Source organism: Ruditapes philippinarum, unplaced genomic scaffold, assembly GCF_026571515.1.
Source record: "Ruditapes philippinarum isolate M1 unplaced genomic scaffold, ASM2657151v2 ctg8170_1_1_1_1, whole genome shotgun sequence".
In the NCBI taxonomy this organism is placed as follows: Eukaryota; Metazoa; Mollusca; class Bivalvia; order Venerida; family Veneridae; genus Ruditapes; species Ruditapes philippinarum.
Genome location: NW_026864632.1, coordinates 1 through 22,649, shown reverse-complemented (window position 1 = coordinate 22,649; position 22,649 = coordinate 1). Strand labels below are relative to the sequence as shown.

The window sequence follows — 22,649 nt, the reverse complement described above, 5'->3', positions numbered from 1 at the left end:
TATATCTTGTGACAATTCAAAAACGTTGATTTTAATTCTAATACTTAACTTTACCACCACAAACGAAGTATAGTTGTTTGTTGGTGGGTCTCTTTCATGATTTTCTGACAATAACTAGAGTTTGGAAGGAGATGTTGTAATCAAACATGGCATAATAGCAACTTTAAGTGGGAACCCCGGTCAATGAAATTGCTTATGATCAAGGTCACTGTTACTAAAAATTGAAAAATGGTTTCCAGACAATACCTTAAGTTAGGAATGAGATATTGTGATCAAACTGGCTGTATATAGGAAACTTATATGAAGACCCTTGTCTCGGTATTGCATTAAGATCCCTGAGATCAAGGTCATCACTACTTAAAATAGAAAAATGGTTTCCGGACAATACCTAGAGTTAGGAATGAGATATTTTGATCAAACTTGGTACCCCCATGGGTTCAAGGTCACTGTTACTAAAAAGAGAAAATGTTTCAGACAATTACTAGTTTAGAATGAGAAACTGTGATGTGATTAAACTTGGTATATAGTTAGCTTACATGAAGAACCAGGTCAATTTTATAGCTCTTGGACCTCCTGTGGTCAAGGTCAATATCACCATTACTAAAAAATAGAAAAAATCGTTTTCGGACAATAACTAGAGTTAGGAATCAAACTACCTATTTAGAGAGCTCATATGAAGACCTGGGTTGGTATTTCATTTTGATACTCTTAGGTTAAGAACGCCATTACTAAAAGTAGAAAATGGTTTCCTGACCATTACTAGAGTTAGGAAAGAGCCTTGGTTTATAGCATGCTAATATGAAGACCTAGGTTGGTACTGCAATTGAACCCCTGAGGTCAAGGTTAAGGTCACCATTATAAAAGACCTAGACTGGCTTTGCTTTTGAACCCTTAGTATCACGGGTAACTGATACTTTACATAGAAAAATGGTTTCGGGAGGATAACATTTGTTAAGAATTACAAAGTTGATACTTAGTGAATTATAGGTCGAGTTCAAATTTGTCTTCAGGCCTCTTATTTTTCAAAAAGTCAAGGTTGTTGATTGTGGTATTAATCACCTTTAGTGATAGCTCTAGTTTCCATTAGTGTTTCTTTATACTGAGCATAGATATTTGGCATGTAACATGGCTCACTATCAATGGGGTCAAAATTAGCACTAAATCAGCCTGGGGGTCTTTAATTTATAAATTTATATAGACATATATAGGAAAATACTTTTTTGTGTGAATCATCAAGACCAAAAGCTGAGATATTTGTCATTAAGCATTTCATAGCAGAAATATATCTGAAGAATTATGCTGCTTTAGTAAAAAAAAGAGAGGAAAAAAAAAAAATCAAAAAACAAACAAACAAAAAACAGATGAAATATGAAGTCATTCCTGACTTTGACATTGAAAATAATAATTGTGACATTTCCTCGCAATATATCTTAGGTGAGCAATCTAGGTACAAAATGACCTTTTTGTGTCGATTGTAAATCGACACAAAGGTATAACCACCCATCTACCGGACTATTTCTTATTGCAAACCGAATTTCGTTGACAAAAAAAATAGTTCCGTATGTTCGGTTACAAGTTAGAAAATCCATTCATGCATTGAATATAGAAGGGGTTGTCATATATTTATAATTGTATTAAATTATTGAAAATTAAAATTACAATTTAGTTTAAATTTGTATTGTACGCAGAAATTATATAAATGCGCGAGTGAATCACGTGATTGGCTCTTCAACGACGCCATTTTTATTTAAGCAGATTGAAATGCAGTTTCGACTTCGTTATTTGACACAAATATCAGACTGTTTTGAAGAAATTGTAAGTATCGGATACTCATGCAGCGATTTTGACTAATAAACAAAATAAATTGTCCCAGAATGAGCAAAGCGTGCGAAGCCGTCGTTAATAATTATAAACCAGTCCATGAGCTAAAAATAGCACAGCTGGGAAACCCAAGTTATGACCTCGGATTAAATTACGGTCTTGTAAACAATTTCAGAGATTTGTGAGTAGATTATTGATTTGTGCTTCGAATTTGCGGATAATTTTTTGGCAGTTTTACTTCAATTTTCATACGTGCATGCACGCACCTAGTTGTAATTTCATGCGTGATTTTTGTAAATTACAGAATACAGTATACGGAATTCACATTTGTGCGTGAATGGGAACACTGACTATCATTTAGTTTTTTACCATCTGATTCATTTTTATAAAAATATCTAAAAAGGTCTATTTTATGTATGTGATGTATATATATCATGTGTAATCATTTTTTTATTGTAGCTGTTTTATCTTTGTTGATCTTATACTTTATGTTTTATACAGTCGGTTATAAAAGCTCCTAGAGCTAATGTTGTAGGCCCTACTGTTGAAAACTTGCCGACTTGAAACAAAACTTATCTTATCAATGTGTACGAAGAGGTATAAGATAAGTGTCCACTCGGCCCTAAACCAACTCTGTCCGCAACAAAAAAGAAATCACTTTAGATTGTTTAGTTGATGAACATCCAGCGGTAGATCACATATACTAAAAATAATTGAAAAGATCTGTATGTTTTATTATCTTTGTTAAGATGAGATGTTGTGATTAATACAACAGGGTCAGGGACCATCAACCGCGGACACTTTTTGAACATTTTTCTGTACAGGTTTCATAAGTTTTAACCTAGAGACCAAAAAAATTGACAAGGTTCAGCTAGGTTCTTGAACTTCTTCCCCTAACTAACAAACTTGTTTGTCTGATTGTATTGACACTTATATCTGAGGCTCGACAAGGAGGTATCAAAATTACCTCAATTGTCTACACTACAGCACCATGTGTCCGGACTTTTATGTACATGACGTTATTTAATTCAGATAGCTTGGGTGTTTTAATTTTTAACATGATAGACAATGATTCAGACAATGATTCAGAAACAAATGCTGAAGTTTTGGAAATTCTATTGTTTACTCTGCAAATGATTATAGATGGTATATGAGGTCAGGCATTGTTTTCTTGACCCCCCAAATTTCAACGTCAACATTCTTGAAATAGCCATCAAATTATATTACCATTTACGGTGGTTGAAATAAATTTATTTATTTATTTTTAGAAGAAACATGCATTTATTGTTGATAAAAAAAGTGACAACCACTGAACAAAGAAAATACTAAATTAAGCATTTTCAGGGCCGTCCGGGTTTGGTGGTTGTCCGGTTTTGGTGGTCCCCAACCAGTAGCTTAAACATTTATGAACTGTAAATTCTTCCCTCACACACTTTCATCAATAACAATTTCAATTAGAAAAGGTATATAAATTATGACATGAAAACATAAAACAATTGAAAGGTATGAACACATGAAACAAAGATAATTCAACATAGAGCAACAAAACTAGTTTCCACTGAGGAATACCGTACCGCAGGTAAGGCCCCCACGGTTACACTTTTAAACGGATTCGTTTCGATTTTCATTCATAAACGGTTATGATATTTTTTACCGTTTATTCGAGATGACCATATTGTCTTACAAATTATCTTAATAATTTCCTGTAATAATGGATTTTATCTATACTTATTGGTTTATCAAAGTAAAAAATGGAAAATGGGTGTTTACAACCCGGACCACACACCATCACCGTGCAATAATCGCTTGTGACATAATTCATTTTTGTTAAAGTTGATTTTTCTTTGATCTTTTAAATAACGAAATGCGGATACAATGCAGAAAATGTGTGCCGCCTAAATCGTGATGAGCACTGAACATTATTTACTTGTATAGAAAGTAAGTCATCATTTGGCGACTTGAATACATGGTATAGTATAGTGCATAGAAGTACCACCGTTTAAACAGTATCGATTCGGTTCTTAGCAATCGTGTAAAAAATTGTAAACGTGGGAGCCTTTACCGCCGGATATTGCTCGATATTACGAGGACTTTTATCCCATTTCAAGACTATGAACAAAGGTAAATTCAAGGTAAACGTTCAATCTGACAACAATAAAATTTCAGATGACAGTGCATTTTGAGAATAAATAAACATGTCAGTTTACCGAGTATTGCTTTGGAGTTGCTAGCCGGTGTCACGAGTATGCTTTTTAATGTAACGAGTATTGGTTATTAATATCAAGTAAATGTGAGAAGTAATCACAGAGTATTTACCACATTTAACCTTAAATATTTCTTATTGTCACAATGTGTATACTTATTGACATATGTGCAGAATATGCAGATTTTGGAGGTACTGTACTGAATAATACATACCCAGCAAACATGCATATATGGGACCCATATGGGCTACATCTAGGCAAGCTAATGGGTATGCCCATATTGGACCTATATGGATCCAATATTGGCAAGTCCATTTGGGTACGCCTATATATTAGACCCATATGGGTACTATATTCCAGCACTTTAAGGAAAAACAATTTTTCTTTTATTTATTTCTTTAGAACTCGTTTACTTTGAGCTATAGTGTGACCACCTTGGCATAAATTGCTATTATCCTATATAAAATCGTAGCATTATTTTAAACATTTATACAAGCCATGAGGGACCCATATGGGTCCCATTTGGGCAACCCGATAAATATTAGCATGCCTGAGCAGGTGCGAGAAATTAATTTGTTAAGTTTTTATATTGGTTTTAATTTTTATTATTTAAATATAATATGTGCTTTTAGACTATAAATTCAGAAATAATTTATAAAAATCAGTTTTTGATGAAAAAATTTATTTCGAGCATGTGCAGACGTGATTTCCGCTGCCGCTTAAAATCAAATTGTGTATTGAAATGTTAAATTGTACACGAAAAAAATATTTCTTTTCGATTCCGAGCATTTAACCACGATTCCGTATAACGACTTTTCATATTATATCCTTACATGTTTATTGTGTGTGTAGGTAAGCTGTAAACGCTGTTTAGTTTTTGGTTTTGCCTTTGTCATGTAATTTCCCAACAGTCGTTTAATTTGCGACATTTTCTAGAATTTACGCCCTGACTCTTAGGCACTTTAGGTGACCTATGCATGTGTATAGTTGTTATTGTTGAATTACTTAACTGTGACGGAGTCGACACTAACATTTTAAAAATATTGTTTCTATCTAGACTAAATTTTAAGAGATCTCTTTTTAAAGGGACACCATCATTTGAAATCCAGTGTCCCCCCCTAGCCTTAGAAGTCCCTTCCATTTTGTACCAACATTTCATTCATAAGCATTTTAAAATATTAAATACAAATACTTATTTTTACAAATTCAAGTATTTTTTCCAAGTACCAACCAAGCCCTCTAGCTGTTGCACAGGCATGAGTATCAGACCTGAGAAGAAAAAATATGACCTGATAGATGATTAAACCTGTGTTCATCTTAAAAAATTCGAAAACCAAAAAAATGTAAATTATGACCCCCTTTAAAAACATACTATAACTTAAGAGAAGGCTGGAAACTCTAGATTCGAGCCTACGAGCCTACGAGCAAGGGATTCACTACCCAGGCCGTTGTGAAAACAATTGTCAAGACAATTAAAAAATCTTTTATCATTATTTCACATTTGTATTAAGCTTCCAAATGAGACCAACTGCAAGTCTCTAGCCCTTCCTGTTCATGAAATAATCCCATCAGGAAACGAGCGCATTCGTGCTAAAAATCCTTGGTAGAAAAAATTGCGGCACAACAATTCGGTACATAAACATAGACTAATACATGTTTGTCAGCCGTGTACAGGTCATAATCATATTGTCACTTGGTGCAATAACTCACTTAATGTATATGTATTTTTTAACTACTTATTAATGTATATTCATTTTATTGTCAATAGGCCATCAAAAAGGCTGTATGAATCGGATAGTGACACTGATGAGAATGAGACAGACACCGAGAGTAGGCCATCACAAGTTATTGACAAAGCAACAACGCCAAACAGGCACGAAGCCTGCTTTCACCTCCACCTTGCTTATCTGCACAGGCATTGCGAGAGGCCAGCAGTGATGTGCAAAGTGCTTCTCTAATACAAGGTGCTTCTGATACACCCTCCCGTGGGCAGATTATTGGGCCCAGTAAGTATAAACTTCGGAGCTGTAAATATATTCATTACAGTACATACTTATTAAATGTTCTATCCTCAAAACAAGCCAATAAATGTTGTAACAAGCTGGATTGAGTGACACAGCCAAAAATGGAAAGTTTCACCTTATGACGCGCCTAGTTAAAAAAAATTCAAAAGAAATTGATGATTACTTGTGTAAGTCTTTATCATGATGTGAATTAATGTTCGCCTATTCTTGTCTGACCCCACAACTGTTATCCAAAGTTACTGTCCTTGGAATAGTCAAAAATGTTTATATTCACCCCATGACATGCCTAGCTCAAAAATATTTTAAGTTTAATTCATGTTTTCTTATCATTTTCACATTTTGTGACCTTGCACACTCAACAATCCTTTTGAGATTTTAGCGTTAATTACTGTTAAAGCCAAGGAAAAATTTAAAATACTGGATTTTTTTCATTTGTAATTCACATAGCTCTAAAAGTATAAAGCCTAGAATTATGAATCCTTTTTTGAAGCTGCTGTTACACAGATTCTCTGAGTCTTGGAGACAATGCGGGAGGAGAATCGTGAAATTAAGAGGATGATGTAGCAATTGTTGTCAAGGTCAGCAGCAGATGACCAACCGCTGCAGCTTCCTGAAGATATCTCATTCCCTATTCGTTCTCCTTAGCAGATGGAAACATTCGATGAGCTTCTGGGAGATCAGACAAAGCTGTCATCTGTGGTAAGCATAGTGTTAGTCATGTAATTTTTGCACCATTAGTAACTGAAAAAAGTATACCACATATCCACTGGCTTAAATGCAAAATAACATAATGGTCTGTGGTTAGCACTTGATGATAATGTATTATCATTCTGCTATACTTATGTAGGAAAATATTGCACAGTGGACAAACACTTTACTGCATTACTTTCGGAATTAAAAACTGGCTTGTTTTAATTTTTTGATTCATATTGAAACAGTTATCTTATTATTTAGATATGCTATAAAAGCCATGAGCACAAGACATGGGCAGTTGGCCTCGTTTTCAACATTGATTATTAAGACAAGACAGTCGATTCATTAATCAAAATGCTGGCAGCTTTCAAAATACCAGGAATATGACTTGTACCCACAAAATCCAGGAATTGCGCTGTTATTATAATATCAAAAATTATTCTGTTCATACTGTATAAACTTGTGTTTAAAAAACAACAATGATAATGTGCCCCATTACACTCGGTGGAGGGGACAAACAAAAAGGCACAAGTCACTTGGGCTGTAAATATATGAGGAAAGGTCTTTTAATTTGTCAATTCAAACAGTTTTCTTGGCAGATCATGTATTTGAGGTCCAGTTGACAATTATTTGTCATTTGGTGACTTGCAGCGCATCACAAATTTTGAAAATTAGTAGTGTTAAAATTAACATTAAAAAAAGTTTATGTTCTGCTTTATTTAAGGTGCGGTTCCTCTCAATGTTTGGTGGGGCAGTTGTGCGGGAAACTGTTGACCGCTAGATGATAGAAACCATGTCAAATGAACTGGCAAGAATGTTCAATATGAAGGGGGCTGAAAGGGAAGAAAACATTTGGGGGCCTCTAGATACTGAATGTATTGTATAGTAAGTGATATATTACGAATTTGCAAAGTGGTGTCTTTAAGTAAGGCTTCAAAATAGATATATTATCCAAGATCTTGTTATTGTGTCTTCAGGTATTGCTTTAATGAAAGAAAATGCTTGATTAGCTTTTATAGAAATTAATAAGAGAGAATATTTTACATGCTGTGTGGTTTTGATCCCATGCATTGTGTTGTGATGCATAATATAAGCAGAAATCACCTTCCTGTAAAGCAAGTTATTTGCTTACCTTAACATTCTTTACTGATACACCGATAAGATGATCTCAGCTTACAACTGACTGCAGCGATATCACAGAAATATTGTTAAAAGCTATGTAAAACCGGGACACAAACATCTATATTTGTTAAAACATACTAGAATTAGTTTATATTCCAATTTTATGCTCAAAATGCTACAAGGTGACTTATGACCTTTGAATGGTTTCAATACCTACATTTCACTGCATTTCATTTCATTCATTAAGGATAAGGATGCTTGTTTTATAGAATGTGTCCAAAGGAACTTGCCGGCAAAGACTGCGACGAGGAAGGATATTGAAATAAAGGTTTCAAAGTGGCTGGCTGGGGCGTGGGACCGCGATGGGGGAAGGAAAGCAAGAAACAAATTGTCGGAGACCTTACCTGAAGCAAATGAAGGAAGTGACTAGACATGTTTTTATTTTTAAAAAATGCAAATCTATAGAGGATATTTGTTTGTTAGTGTGTAAGATGAAATTTTATATCATCAAGTGAGCTGTAAAAACATTATTCTCACGAGTGAGAACACTGTTATTTAAAAGTTTTCAATGATATAAAATTACATCTTACACAACAAACAATAAAGTGTCATTTTATTTTATGCTAATGAAATTTCCTCAATATTAACTTTAATAATTATTAAATCTGTTTTCCCCACTGTTAACATCAATTTTAGTTGAATTTAAGTCCAATTATTCATAAATACAGGAGTCTTGGGCTTAACAAAAAGTTTGACAATCAACGTCGAATAGCAATGATTTTATTTATTTTATTAAAAAAATATGAATAATCGCTTGTTTTAATAATAAAAACAACCAATTCTAGAAGAAAAAGTCACACCATCCCACCTTATTTCTGTTACTCAGGCAATTTATGTATGACCTGGCTTTGTGAAATGTAAGTGGCGGCCATTTTTAAAAGTTTTGTATTTTAAGGAAAATTAATTTTGTTTTATTCAGAGGAATATTATTTGGATAGGTTAGTCTTGAAACAGTCCTGAGAATGTCAGAATTGTAAGCAAAAATGATATTAAGGTACCACATGGGGAAAATCTTTAAAAAGTAGTCTCGTCATTGAAAAGTTTGAAATTTGGATCATTTTCACTGTGAAATTATCAAATATAATTTTCACGGAAACATCAGTAATACACACAAAAGCATAAAATGAATGACTTTTATTTTACATTTTCGAACCTTTTCTTCATCGGCATATAAGTTATTCCAATGATTGAAAGTCAATAGATATCAAAGTATTTTAAAATGTGATAAGGGTCAGAACTACAGTAAGACTAAAGTGGCTCATTTGTGTATCTTGTTATACTTTTTGTTGCTAATTTTAATGTTTGAGGTCATCAGCATAGCATGTCTTTTTTGTAAATGCAAAATTATTTGCCTTCTAGTCAGTTTATTTTCCTGCTATGTTATGTTTGTTGTTGACATTATATGCTGTTTTTCTGTTGTCTTTATGCTGTTGTTATTTTTTTTTCATTAAACATTGTTGCTATTTAAATCAAGACATTAAATGCTTGGGGAATGTTTTTGATACTGATCAATACAATTTTAACATCTTGTCCAAACTTAACACTAACAGGGAACACATATATAGGTATGGTATTAACCTTTTAAATCAAGTTGAAATACTGTACAATGATGCTTCTTGTAATCTTTATTTTTGTTATTGTTGAAACTTTGATAATATCGGATAAATTACTGAAACAACTATTTTTACTGACAATTTTTTAAATGAACTTTTTAACAACAAATTTGATCTTCTTAAATCAGTATTATTTCACATTTTTTAAAGGAATATATCCATAATTAATTACAGTTCTGTGATATATAGGATAATTGTTAATTCCGGTGTAATATCACATTTTATTAGCTTGACTATTCGAAGAATATGAGAGCTATTGTAGTCGCCCCGGCGTCGGCGTCAGCGTCCGCGTCGGCGTCTGCGTTGGTTAAAGTTTTTTGTGAAGTCAAATATCTCAATTATTACTTGAGATATTCAATTGAAACTTACAATACTTATTTATAGTAACAAGGTACATCAGATTGACAAGTTGGATAACTCTGCCTACAATATTGACAGAATTATGCCCCTTTTCAACTTAGAAATTTTGGTTAAAGTTTTTTGTAAAGTCAAATATCTCAATTATTGCTTGAGATATTAAATTGAAACTTACAATACTTATTTATAGTAACAAGGTACATCAGATTGACAAGTTGGATAACTCTGCCTACAATATTGACAGAATAATGCCCCTTTTTAACTTAGAAATTTTGGTTAAAGTTTTTTGTAAAGTCAAATATCTCAATTATTGCTTGAGATATTCAATTGAAACTTACAATACTTATTTATAGTAACAATGTACATCAGATTGACAATTTGGATAACTCTGCCTACCATATTGACAGAATTATGCCCCTTTGGAACTTAGAAATTTTGGTTAAAGTTTTTTGTAAAGTCAAATATCTCAATTATTGCTTGAGATAATCAATTGAAATTTAAAATACTTATTTATAGTAACAATGTACATCAGTTTGCAAAATTGCATAACTTTGTCTGCAATATTTTCAGAATTATTTGCCCCTTTGAAACTTAGAAATTTTGGTTAAAGGTTAACGGTCTTCAAAGATATTTCCTTGAAACTTTACACATGCACTTAGGGTCATAATTGGAGGGTCATAATTGTATGTCACTGACCAAGTTCTATAACTCTATCTTGCATTAAGGCTGATTCATATCCCCTTTTCTACTTAGTTTCTTGGTTAATGTTTACATGCAAGTTTTACATATCTCAATAACTATTAAAGATATTTATTTAAAACTTCACATATGCATTTAGGGTCATAATTGTAGGTCACTGACAAAGATCCATAATTCTATCTTGCATTTAGGCTGACTTTTCTCCCCTTTTTCAACTTAAAAATTCATGGTAAAGTTTTGTTTGTAAGCTGTTATCTCAATACTACTGAAGGGTTTGTGCCTTTTTTGGGACAATTTTATGCATTCATAATAATAAAGTAGTGATTTACTTGATAAAACATCTTAATAACAAGCCTTTGTACCTTTTCTGTCAAATTTATGTATTCATAGGTAATTAGTATTATTATACTCAATAAAAAACCCTTGTGACATTACCTTCCTAATAGTCAAGCCAATTCTGTATAATTAGACTCTCTCTAAGGCCTATTACATGAATTTATAAAAAAAAATTAGCCCTTTTGTGAACTTAAAAAATTTAACAATATCAAGGCTCTTTTACTATCAAGCACTTAGAATAGTCGAGCGTGCTGTCCTACAGACAGCTCTTGTTTATAATTAATTTCACAGAGTGGATACCTAAAGTGTTGTTCACAAAGTGGCGCAGCCATGTTGTTCACAAAGTGGCGCAGCCATGAGTGAAAATAACAACTTTTGGTATTCAGAAGTGAACTTATCATGATATTTACATTGATACAGTATACATGTATGTGTTTACTTTATGTCTAAAACTCCACTAATGTTTGGTTCCTTTCAATAAAAGGTTGAAATATGCGAGAAACTTTTTATCAGGAAGCATCGCAAAGATGAAGTCATTTTATTGACGTTGTTGTCATATTTTTTTCCGAATTTCAGTATACTTGGTTAACTTTTTTGATATTTATATAGTTATCAAATTCGATAATTTTTTTCACAAAGTGGCTAGTGAGTCAGGATATAATTCAACGTTAACTTCCATAAACCATTGAAAATTGATAAAAGATTAATGAAATTCTTATTGAGAATGATATTAGCACATAGAAAACTGATCCAAACAGTAAAGTTTCACAAAAGGTTACTATAACTATTGATATTAACAATTGAAATGCATTAAATTGTAAATACTATTGTTATTTCTTGCCTTTATTGTGGTTTTTGTTGATAAAGATATGAGAAATGAAGCTGCTTATTTTTACAAACTGGTACAAACTATTTGTTACTTTTCATCAGCTGCATATTTTTTTTACACGTCTATAAACAGTATTTCTATGTGCCAAGGTTTTGTTATTATATTTGTTACTTTTCATCAGCTGTATATTTTGTTTACACATCTATGAACAGTATTACTGTGCCAAGGTTTTGTTTTATTATATTTGTTACATTTCACAAGCTGTATAATATTCTTTTCTTCAGCACTATCATACCAAAGTGTAATATATGGTTGTAATGAACAACTTTTTATATTTATTCATGTAGATCTATTTCATTTGTCCAATACAAAGATATCTGAAAATTTAAATATCATATAAAACATAGATACTATTTCATTTGAAAATGAAAGAAATTGGTAGATAGAAATTTGTAATGAATTACAATAAATGTATAATACTTTCCTATGAATTATGTAGAAATTTAAAAAGACATGGGAGTAGGTTTGCAGTTGTGTCTTTGAGAATCTGTATATATATGATACACTCTTACCATAATTGAGATTACTAAATAAAGTTAACATTGTTAAAGCATATACATTGTGTGTTGTTTTCTTGCAGGATAATAAAGGCTTTGTGTCATAATCTGTCTGTTCCAGTTAAAACATCACTTGAATATTTAATGCAAGTACAATAATTATGCCAGTTGCAACTTAACGTCCAGCAAACTTATAATTGAAGTACTTGAAAATAGATCTATCCCGGAATTCAAAATCTACCCATAATGGAAGTATCTGGGCTGCCCATTTGAAACCCATATTTAGTACAAGGGCTGCCCATATGGGGCCCATATTGAGTACATGGGCCGCCCAGGTGGGGCCATGTGATCTCATATGGAGTATAAGGGCTGCCCAAGTCTCAGATTTTGATAAGATTAAAATACAGGGCAGCATTGCTGCAAATGCAATAAAAAGGTTATGATACAGGGCAAGTGTTCATTAAGACAATACCGGTATACTTGAACGGCATTAACTTTGGGCCAATATTTTAATAAGTGTGCCAATATCTTTCTTAAGGCACACTTTTGCTGTAAAAACCTATAATTTATGTCATCTAGATCTGTTTTTCTTCTTTTTAGAGATAGGTCTAATAGAACTAAAATATTTGAATAAATATCAAACTGTACATTATCTGCAACGAAAATAAATGGCGTAATCAATAAACAGACTCAGGCTGTGAAAGGTTATATATTTCACAACACAATCGACACTCCAGTACTTTCAGTGCTTTGATTGTTATAGTTTAGTGACTGAGGTGTTTCAGGTCATTCCATTTGAAAGTATAGGTAACCTAATATTGTCATTCCCTTTTAAAAAAATTTAGGCAGATCATATTGTCACATTAAACCCATCAAAATAAAATTGAAACCATTGTATTTTAGTTAGTAAGAGTTGTGGGTGGGGTACAGAAAATTTCTCTCAAGGTTATTTAAAATGTAGGGCAAATTTAAATCAATTTAAAGTAATGTAAATACTTGATAAATTTCATTTAATTTTTAAACATAGATATTAAGTAAATTGACTCACCGGTAATTTATGCTGCTGGCTAGGTTATTAAAAATATTGCCGTCTTTAGTTTCTTATCTGACAAGTCACTTCCCGTCTATCCACTGCTATGTATTTAACCTGTATAAACTTGTAGAGATTGGTTTAATAAAAATTTAAACCAGATAGTATTATATTACAAAAGAATGATGATATTACTCTAAACAGAAAACCAATATACAGTACACTTAATGCCTTAGTTTCAGGTTTAACTAGAGATGACTTTAGGTTTACCTTCAATACAATTACCAACAAATACACATGTTTAAGATATGGCAAATATAACAATATTTGTGTACTGAAAATATTTTTATGAAACTTGAAATATGGTAGATGGCAGTATTTTTAACTTTCTTATTTCTTTGTTGATTTACTTTAACTTTAAAAGTTACATTCATTATCAACACCTACATTCCCTACAAATGATGTAATTGAAAAAGTGTTATATTTTCACTTTTCTTATTTGTGACAATAGTTGTTATCCACTTTAAACTGAAGATAATCGTTTTGGGGCATTTGTCTGTTTCCATTGATAGTTCTTCTTTTTAGCTCACCTGTCACAAAGTGACAGGGTGAGCTTTTGTGATCGCTTTTCGTCCGTCGTCCGTCCGTCCGTAAACTTTTACTTTAAATGACATCTCCTCATAAACCACTAAGCCAATTTCATCCAAACTTCACAGGAATGTTCCTTTGGTGGTCACCTTTAAAAATTGTTCAAAGAATTGAATTCCATGCAGAACTCTGGTTGCCATGGCAACCAAAAGAAAAAACTTTAAATATCTTCTTTTAAAAAACCTTAAGAGCTAGAGCTTAGATATTAAGCATGAAACATCTTCTAGTGAGTGTCTACCAAGATTGTTCAAATAAAAGCCCTGGGGTCAAAATTGGCCCCGCCCCAGGGGGTCATTGATTTTCCCTATATGCATATAGTAAAAACTTAGAAAATCTTCTTTTAAAGAACCCAAAGAGCTAGAGCTAAGATATTTAGCATGAAACATCTTCTAGTGAGTGTCTACCAAGATTGTCCAAATAAAAGCCCTGGGGTCAAAATTGGCCCCGCCCCAGGGTGTCATTGATTTTCCCTATATGCATATAGTAAAAACTTAAAAAATCTTTTTTTAAAGAACCCAAAGAGCTAGAGCTAAGATATTTAGCATGAAACATGTTCTTATCGGTGTCTACCAAGTTTGTTCAAATAAAAGCCCTTGGGTCAAAATTGGGCCCGCCCCAGGGGGTCATTGATTTTCCCTATATGTATATAGTAAAAACTTAAAAAATCTTCTTTTAAAGAACTCAAAGAGCTAGAGCTAAGATATTTAGCATGAAACATGTTCTAATGGGTGTCTACCAAGTTTGTTCAAATAATAGTCCTGGGGTCAAAATTGGCCCCGCCCCGGGGGTCATTGATTTCCCTTATATATGTGTATAGCAAAAACTTAAAAAGTATTCTTTGAAAAAATCTAAATAGCTAGAGTTAAGATATTAAGCATGAAACATCTTCTAGTGAGTGTCTACAAAGTTTGTTCAAATAAAAGCCCTGGGGTCAAAATTGGCCCTGCCCCGGGGGGTCATTGATTTTCCTTATATGTGTATAGGAAAAACTTAAAAAACATCTTTGAAAAAACGTAAATAGCTAGATTTTAGATATTAAGCATGAAACATGTTCTAGTAAGTGTCTACAAAGTTTGTTCAAATAAAAGCCCTGGGGTCAAAACTGGCCCCGCCCCAGGGTTGTCATTGTTTTTTACTATATGTGTATAGTAAACCCTTAAAAAATCTTCTTTATAAAAACACAGTGAGCTACAGCTTAGATGTTTAGCATGAAACATCTTCTTATGGGTGTCTACCAAGTTTGTTCAAATAAAAGCCCTTGGTTAAAATTGGCCCTGCCAGGGGTAGGGGAGGGCAGATCATTGTTTTTCATTATAAGTGTGTACATCATGAAACGTCTTCTTATAGGTGTCTTCCAAGTTTGTTCAAATAAAAGCCCTGGGGTTTAAACTGGCCCCGCTTCGGGGGCCTACATACAGGTGAGTGACCTGAGGGCCATCATGGCCCTCTTGTTTTGTATTCATGTTGTATAAATAAATTGATTATTTAAAGAAAGGAATAAAAAAACAGTGCTTGTAGATAATACAAATTTGAAAATATTAAACATAAAACAGTCTTTTTAGACAAAATCCCAATGATATAACAGGTTTAAAATACTAATATGTAGGTTTTGGTTTGGTTTGTTTTACAAAACTATTTCATTTCATGTCAGTTATCATAGATTTCAATCAAAAAGGAAGTATCATGCACAATGTTTTTGTTTAATATTAATGGGACATTTTTAAATAACATTTAAAAAGATCATTTATCGTGATTTTGTTTGTTTGGCTATCAAGTTGGTTTATTCTTTCTTGAGGAAAATGTAGGTTAAAGACTTATAAGTGTTTTGTGCATCCTTGTTTTGTGTAGACCTTGTCAAATGCATCATTAAGGCACGTATGTTAAAAGCTGTGACAAAACTGTTCAACACAGTAACATTTACCATATAAGTGAATAGTTCTTGTATACCATCAACCTTGTGTTCTTTGGGTAATTTCTCTTGATATGAATTAAATTTCGTTGTTGTGTGCAGTGGATGATCGTCTTTTTGTAACTTTTTTTGGACAAAGAATATATCAGTATATCAGTCTGTGACTTTTTTGTGTTCACTTTATTTTTAGAAATATGAAATGTAATTTTGATAATTTAATTTGTGAAAAGCATTTCAATTGGAGTAACCTTTTAAGTTTATATAGACAAAGAAAACGTGTTAAATTTTGTCTTGTATGTCCCTGCAATGCACATGTTATGTGGTTCATTATATTCGGAATCATTGATGCCAGCACTATTAAGTGTTGAGAATTGAGTACCGCTCAAGCCGGTGCTAGGGAGCGTGAGGGATGTTGCACTTATTCAGTATCCCTCATGTACAGACTCAATCAAACCAAGTCTGCAATTCTCTTGTAATTTTGTTGTGATTAATGCTTCCGAGGGATCACTTTGTTTCCAGATTTTTGTTTACTCTTGTGGTGGAGACTTCAAATAATGATGTTTTTTTATTATTGTTAATAAGTCTTTATCTTGGGGATTACTTAACTTATATTGAGTTGTATAAGAAAAACATACTGAAATGTATTTGTGTGTTGTTTCTTTTTGTTTGTACATTCATAGAAACAGAAATAAGGCTGCTGTTTAAATTCTTCTTACTGGCCAAGCATTTGTTTTTGTGTAAAAGTCAATTTTATTAAAATGCTATCCAGCAATATATTATTATTTTCACCTTTACTTGTTAATATCCACGATGCAAGTCTGAAATCAAGGGCAGATAAGTCTGCCAAGAACCTTTCATGTCCGGGATGCACATGTTCTAGTATGGTGAATGTCAGGCGAGTGTGTGGCGGGGAAAAAACTTTGGGTGGCGGGGAAAAACTTTGGGTGGCGGGCGGGGAAAAAACTTTCATAACAGTTTTCTCAGCAACTAATTATCACAGCCTCTTAATATTTGGTATACAGCTTTAACACGTAGTCCCATACTGTGGTGTTCGATTTCAGGTCTGTCGCTCAATTTTCGACATGAATGGTCAATGGTAGGAAATTTTCATAACAGTTTTCTCAGCCTCTTCATATTTGGTATACAGCAGTAACACATGGTCCCATACAATAGGATTCTATTTCAGGACTGTCCTTCATCCACTTCCTTTTTACAGACTTAGTTAAATTTTCGACATTAATGGTCAATGGTAGGAAAGTTTCGTAACACTTTTTTTCAGCAACTACAGCCTCTTGATATATGGTACCGGTATACAGCATTTAAAGGTGGTCCCATACCTTGGTATTCGATTTCAGGTCTGTCGCTGATCCACGTCCTGTTTACCGACTTAGTTAAATTTTCGACATTGATTGTGAATGGTTTAAAATATTCATAACGTTACTGAGACTCATGATATTTGGTATACAAATGCAACCCAGCCATTTCTGTCTTTGACTCATTTTTGCAGATTTATGCCCTTTTTGTGTCGCCTTGAAAAAGGCGACATATAGGGGTTACTTTTGTCGGCGTCGTTGTCGTCGTCATTTTCGGTGTCGTCGTCGGCGTCCCCTAAAGCATGCCGGAGCATAAGTCAGTCATTATAAGTCGGATTGACTTCAAACTTGGTATGCATGCTTCTCATAATGACCCGAAGTGCAGTGCACAAGAACCGGTACTCTGCACTTCTTATTTTTTGAGTTATTGCCCTTTGTTAATTTTCATACTTTATTTTTGTCCAGGCCATTTCTCCTAAAGTATAAAAGCTATGGACTTGAAACTTCATAGGATGACAGATCTCATTAAGAAGAAGTGCAGTGCACAAGAACTGGTACTCTGCATTTCTTATTTTTTTGAGTTATTGCCCTTTGTTAATTTTCATACTTTATTTTTGTCCAGGCCATTTCTCACAAATTATAAAAGCTTTAGACTTGAAACTTAATAGGATGATAGATCTTATTGATAAGAAGTGCAGTGCACAGAAACTGCTGATCTGCATTTCTTATTTTTTGAGTTATTGCCCTTTGTTGATTTTCAAATTTCATTTTTGTCCTGGCCATTTCTCTTAAACTATATTGTTCACAAGGCGACACATCTGACTCGTGGAGTTCTAGTTTCTTTTATAATCTCCAGTTCTGAGAAAAGTGCTGCCCTCATATAGCTTATATTTGTTGATTTGTGTGATTCTACATGTAGTATATTTCTGTTTGGGTCTACATATATTATGTTTCTGTTTTAGAACTTAGAAGGTGACGACCATAAATCAATAAGACCAGAGTTGCTGTATGTACGTGGGAGAATGTTTAAACAAAAATTGAACATTGATCAGGTAAAGGTTAGCTAACTAGTTGTTCTATTTATATTTTTTATAAGTAAATTTAGTGTTTTCTTTCATGATTTTTGCTTTAACTATAAACAAAATTGATTTTGAACAAAGAATGTTTAAATGTTGAATTAAGCCGGTGCTAGGGGCGTGGACGGTAACTTGCACTTTCCAGTACCGTCCATGAACAGGCTCAATCAAACCGAGCCTGCAACATTTTCAATTTTGCCGTGTTGTGCTTTCTTTAGGGATTCTGTGTTTATCTATTTTGCATGAACTCCTATCCATAAGTGTCCTGTAGAAGAAAACATGTGATTTCAATGGTCAGTGATTTTATCTTGGTGACTGCTTTTCACCCACCCAGAAATTACTTTTCACCCACCCAGAAATTACTTTTCACCACCCAGAAATTACTTTTCACCCACCCAGAAATTGCTTTTCACCCACCCAGAAATTGCTTTTCACCCACCCAGAAATTGCTTTTCACCCACCCAGAAATTGCTTTTCACCCACTGAGAAATTACTTTTCACCCACTGAGAAATTACTTTTCACCCACCCAGAAATTGCTTTTCACCCACCCAGAAATTACTTTTCACCCACCCAGAAATTACTTTTCACCCACTGAGAAATTACTTTTCACCCACCCAGAAATTACTTTTCACCCACCCAGAAATTACTTTTCACCACCCAGAAAATTGCTTTTCACCCACCCAGAAATTGCTTTTCACCCACCCAGAAATTGCTTTTCACCCACTGAGAAATTACTTTTCACCCACCCAGAAATTACTTTTCACCCACCCAGAAATTGCTTTTCACCCACCCAGAAATTACTTTTCACCCACTGAGAAATTACTTTTCACCCACTGAGAAATTACTTTTCACCCACCCAGAAATTACTTTTCACCCACCCAGAAATTACTTTTCACCCACTGAGAAATTACTTTTCACCCACTGAGAAATTACTTTTCACCCACCCAGAATTTACTTTTCACACACCCAGAAATTACTTTTCACACACCCAGAATTTACTTTTCACCCACCCAGAATTTACTTTTCACCCACCCAGAAATTATATTAGGTCTGTCTCAACCATTATTCATGGATAGTTGCCATGCAATCTAACAGTGTCAAATCATTGGTCACTTAGAGTATTAAATTTAATAAATAGTTTTATTTAAATTTGTTAATGTATTCAAATAAGTGTCGAGAATAGCTACTGGTCACAATTGAAGGTAATGTTTACTGTAACATAAAAGTTATCTCAGTCATTTGCTCAAGTTAATTCGAACTTGAAATCTGTGTGCATTACATAAAAAACTGTTCATGCGATTTTAATGTACATGCACTTAAATATTTTTTCATAAACCCTGAACGTACTTATGTACATGCTATTGCTAATGATGATTTTTAAAGGAGATCAGTAGTAAAAAATGAAATTCTTACACAGAACAAATAAAGCATTGCAAATAGACAAAACTGCAAAGGATAATAAAGAAAAACTCTCATAACGAAATTAAACATCAATTACTGTCCTAGGATGATAATTTGGTCTTAACGGTACATGGGAAAGTCCACAAACTGGGTTATCTGGATTATTATCCGATATCGTAAAAGTAAACACTTACATATACTAAATACCATTATTTGTGTATTACCGTTATGGCTCTGTCGGTATATCGAAAATATTGTAACTTTTAGTGGTTTGTACTCATAGGTTCGAACCCCACGTAGTGCCATTTTATAACCACATTTTTTTTATTCTTGCTCTGTTTTTTTATCATTATAATTATTTATTTATTTTCGTTTTCCTTTTTGTTTTCGTCTTATAATATATATTTTTATCTTATAGTATATATTTATTTATTTTTATTTCTATTCTTTTTTCATTTTGTATTTTTTGATCGCAGTGTAATAAAATATTCGAGCTCATATACATGTATGTTTATGGAAAAAAAACTGTCAAACCTGTTTTCTGAATAATTGACTGCTCGGAGTTCCCTTTAAATATATAAATAAAAGCCCAGGTCAACCTGCATGTCTGAGTTATCCATCCAGTCACCCAGGCTGCTGAATTTTATTATTTTCTGAAATTCTTGTTAGGCCTAAAGTCACAAAACCGTCCCAAATTTAAAAAAGAATGTGGTCTTAAGTTTATAACTTTGTTGTGTCTGTTTTTACTCCGATTTGAACATAGTCTAGTCATTTTTGGCACTACAATGGACCAACTCAACAGCTTTCTTTGATAGCAAACACAAATCCTATTTTTTCTGCAGGTGTCCAATTATACCTACATAATTTCTTAATCAGCTGTGAGATATAATTGACTATTAGACATAATGTCAGTTCAAACTGAATGTCAGTTAAGGATGCCTACATGATTCATAAAATTTATACATATATTAATTGGTAATGTTTGTGATAACTTCGTCATAAAATTGCTGCACACAAATACGAGGGTTGTTCGGGAAGTTCTGAGAATTTTGTCATATCTCCTATATTTTTTGTTTCTAAGACGTAATATTTTGCACATACTTAGATTAGCATATCACAGAACTATTTCTAAAAATTGAATAGAATCAGACAACAATAGCTGGATATAGCAGTAACCATAGCAACACTATAACGCCGCACCGGAGCAGCCCGACTCTAAAGAAGGGTAACGCGCTACACTAATAATATTTTGTAATTTTGATAACGTAAAAAATGCGCGAAAACGCTGGTCAGCAGCGGAACGTTTTGACGTCATTTCCTGAAAATATCATAACGTTATTTAAATTCTCAACGGATCAACATTGTTTTAAAGTTGTTGCCCAGAGCCACTGAGTAAACAACATGGCGTCGATAGGTGACGTTGAAATGCGAAGCATCGTGAAATTTTGTGTTGCGCTGGAAAAGTCTTCCACAGAAACAATGAAAATGATCAATTCTACAGGGAAATACTAGAAATGCAGTCCGGCTACAGTGTATAGATGGCATGCTCGTTTTAAAGAAGGAAGAAACTCGATCGAAGACGATCCTAGATGCGGTCGGCAGTCTGTTGTTGCATGTTCAATTAAGGACTCGGTAAAAGACATGATAAATTGGGACAGGAGAATGACAGTTTAGAGCTATTGCAGATGAACTTTGCGTATCAGTTTCTACTGTACACGGAATACTAATATTAAAGTGGATCAGCCGACACAGGAAATGCATCAAAATTGCAGGTGACTACGTTGAAAAGGTGCGACGATCAATGGACTTTAACGTCGCATGACGTTGCAAATGACGTCGGTGTGCTCCGGGTGTTTGTTATATGGTTATTTACTATTTTTATTATGTTTTAGTTTCTGTGTGTATGATAATGATATTTTCAGATACTGTACAGTATATATTGAAATAAATGCGTATATATTTATATTTATGCTAACCCGACTACAACGTGTGCTATAAAACAATTCTCAGAACTTCCCGAACAACCCTCGTATTAGACTAAATGTCAGAGTTCAGACTGAATGCCAGTTCAGTTATCACAGAGAAATTTAGCCTGTTCTGAGGATCAACCAAGCAACACCTGAATAACAAATCCTATGTGCTCAATGTTAAACTAAGCAGGTGAATTGAAGAAGGAAAATGTAGATATGAAGACCGTGTCTATAATATTATATTATAGTTGTATAGAGAATAATTTTATCATACTTGTATTGTCACAGTTAGCAAAATGGTTCTCCCCCTATGGTAATGTGGATGTGAAAGCATATGGCCAAAATAAAGCATTGGTTGCTACATCAAACCACTACTGGTAAGACATTCTATTCTGTTTTTATTTTTTTGTGCCCTTTCAAAGTCATGATATGTGAATAACTAATTTATTTCGACAATATTTTGTGTTAAGAATACTAAATGCCAATATAAATGTTAAATAAATACAGTTATTTTGTAGTAAAATTCATATGCCTGAAAAAGTACACTAACATGTCACAAAATCTACATATAGTTGACTGGAAAACCCAACGAAAAATAAAAATGATATTAATAAATTTCTAATGAAATTTTATTTTGTCTCCACACATAACAAAATTTTTGGTTAGATATGGGAACAGTAGACTGTTTTGACTGAGAAATTGATTACAGAACAACAGTTGTCTAATATAACACACTATTTAAAGCCCATTCAGAATTTAAGCTTTTGATAATTACTGAAAATCTCAAAAGTTATAAATAACAAAACTTTTTTAATTCATTTATTTTGTTTGTATTATTCTTGGATAATACTACTAATCTATGAAATGACACCATCTACGTCATGTATTATCCAACAAAATCTCCAAACTGAAGAGTATCAAAGAATGACGAATTATGTTCTCATGTTATAATATATAAGACCAGAGTTATCTTCTTGAATACTTAA

At 33.2% G+C, this 22,649-nt stretch overlaps 1 protein-coding gene and 1 long non-coding RNA gene across 3 annotated transcripts in view; both read left to right on the top strand.

Annotated features, from left to right (window-relative positions):
- Positions 1–22,040, top strand: part of LOC132726332 (poly(A)-specific ribonuclease PNLDC1-like) — a gene marked incomplete at both ends in the record, with an annotated part of 40,467 nt that extends 18,427 nt beyond the window's left edge. The window contains 2 exon segments of the mRNA XM_060711643.1: positions 18,178–18,267; positions 21,952–22,040. Coding sequence (XP_060567626.1) covers positions 18,178–18,267; positions 21,952–22,040 — 179 coding nt within the window.
- Positions 1,697–8,420, top strand: LOC132726333 (uncharacterized). 2 transcript variants are annotated; one of them, XR_009625179.1, is made up of 5 exons: positions 1,697–1,815; positions 5,794–6,031; positions 6,540–6,748; positions 7,467–7,627; positions 8,134–8,420. It is a non-coding gene; the product is annotated as an uncharacterized LOC132726333 (long non-coding RNA). The 2 variants fall into 2 exon arrangements; XR_009625178.1 differs by lacking the exon at positions 1,697–1,815 and adding an exon at positions 1,860–2,002.
- Positions 22,041–22,649: the final 609 nt, after the last annotated feature.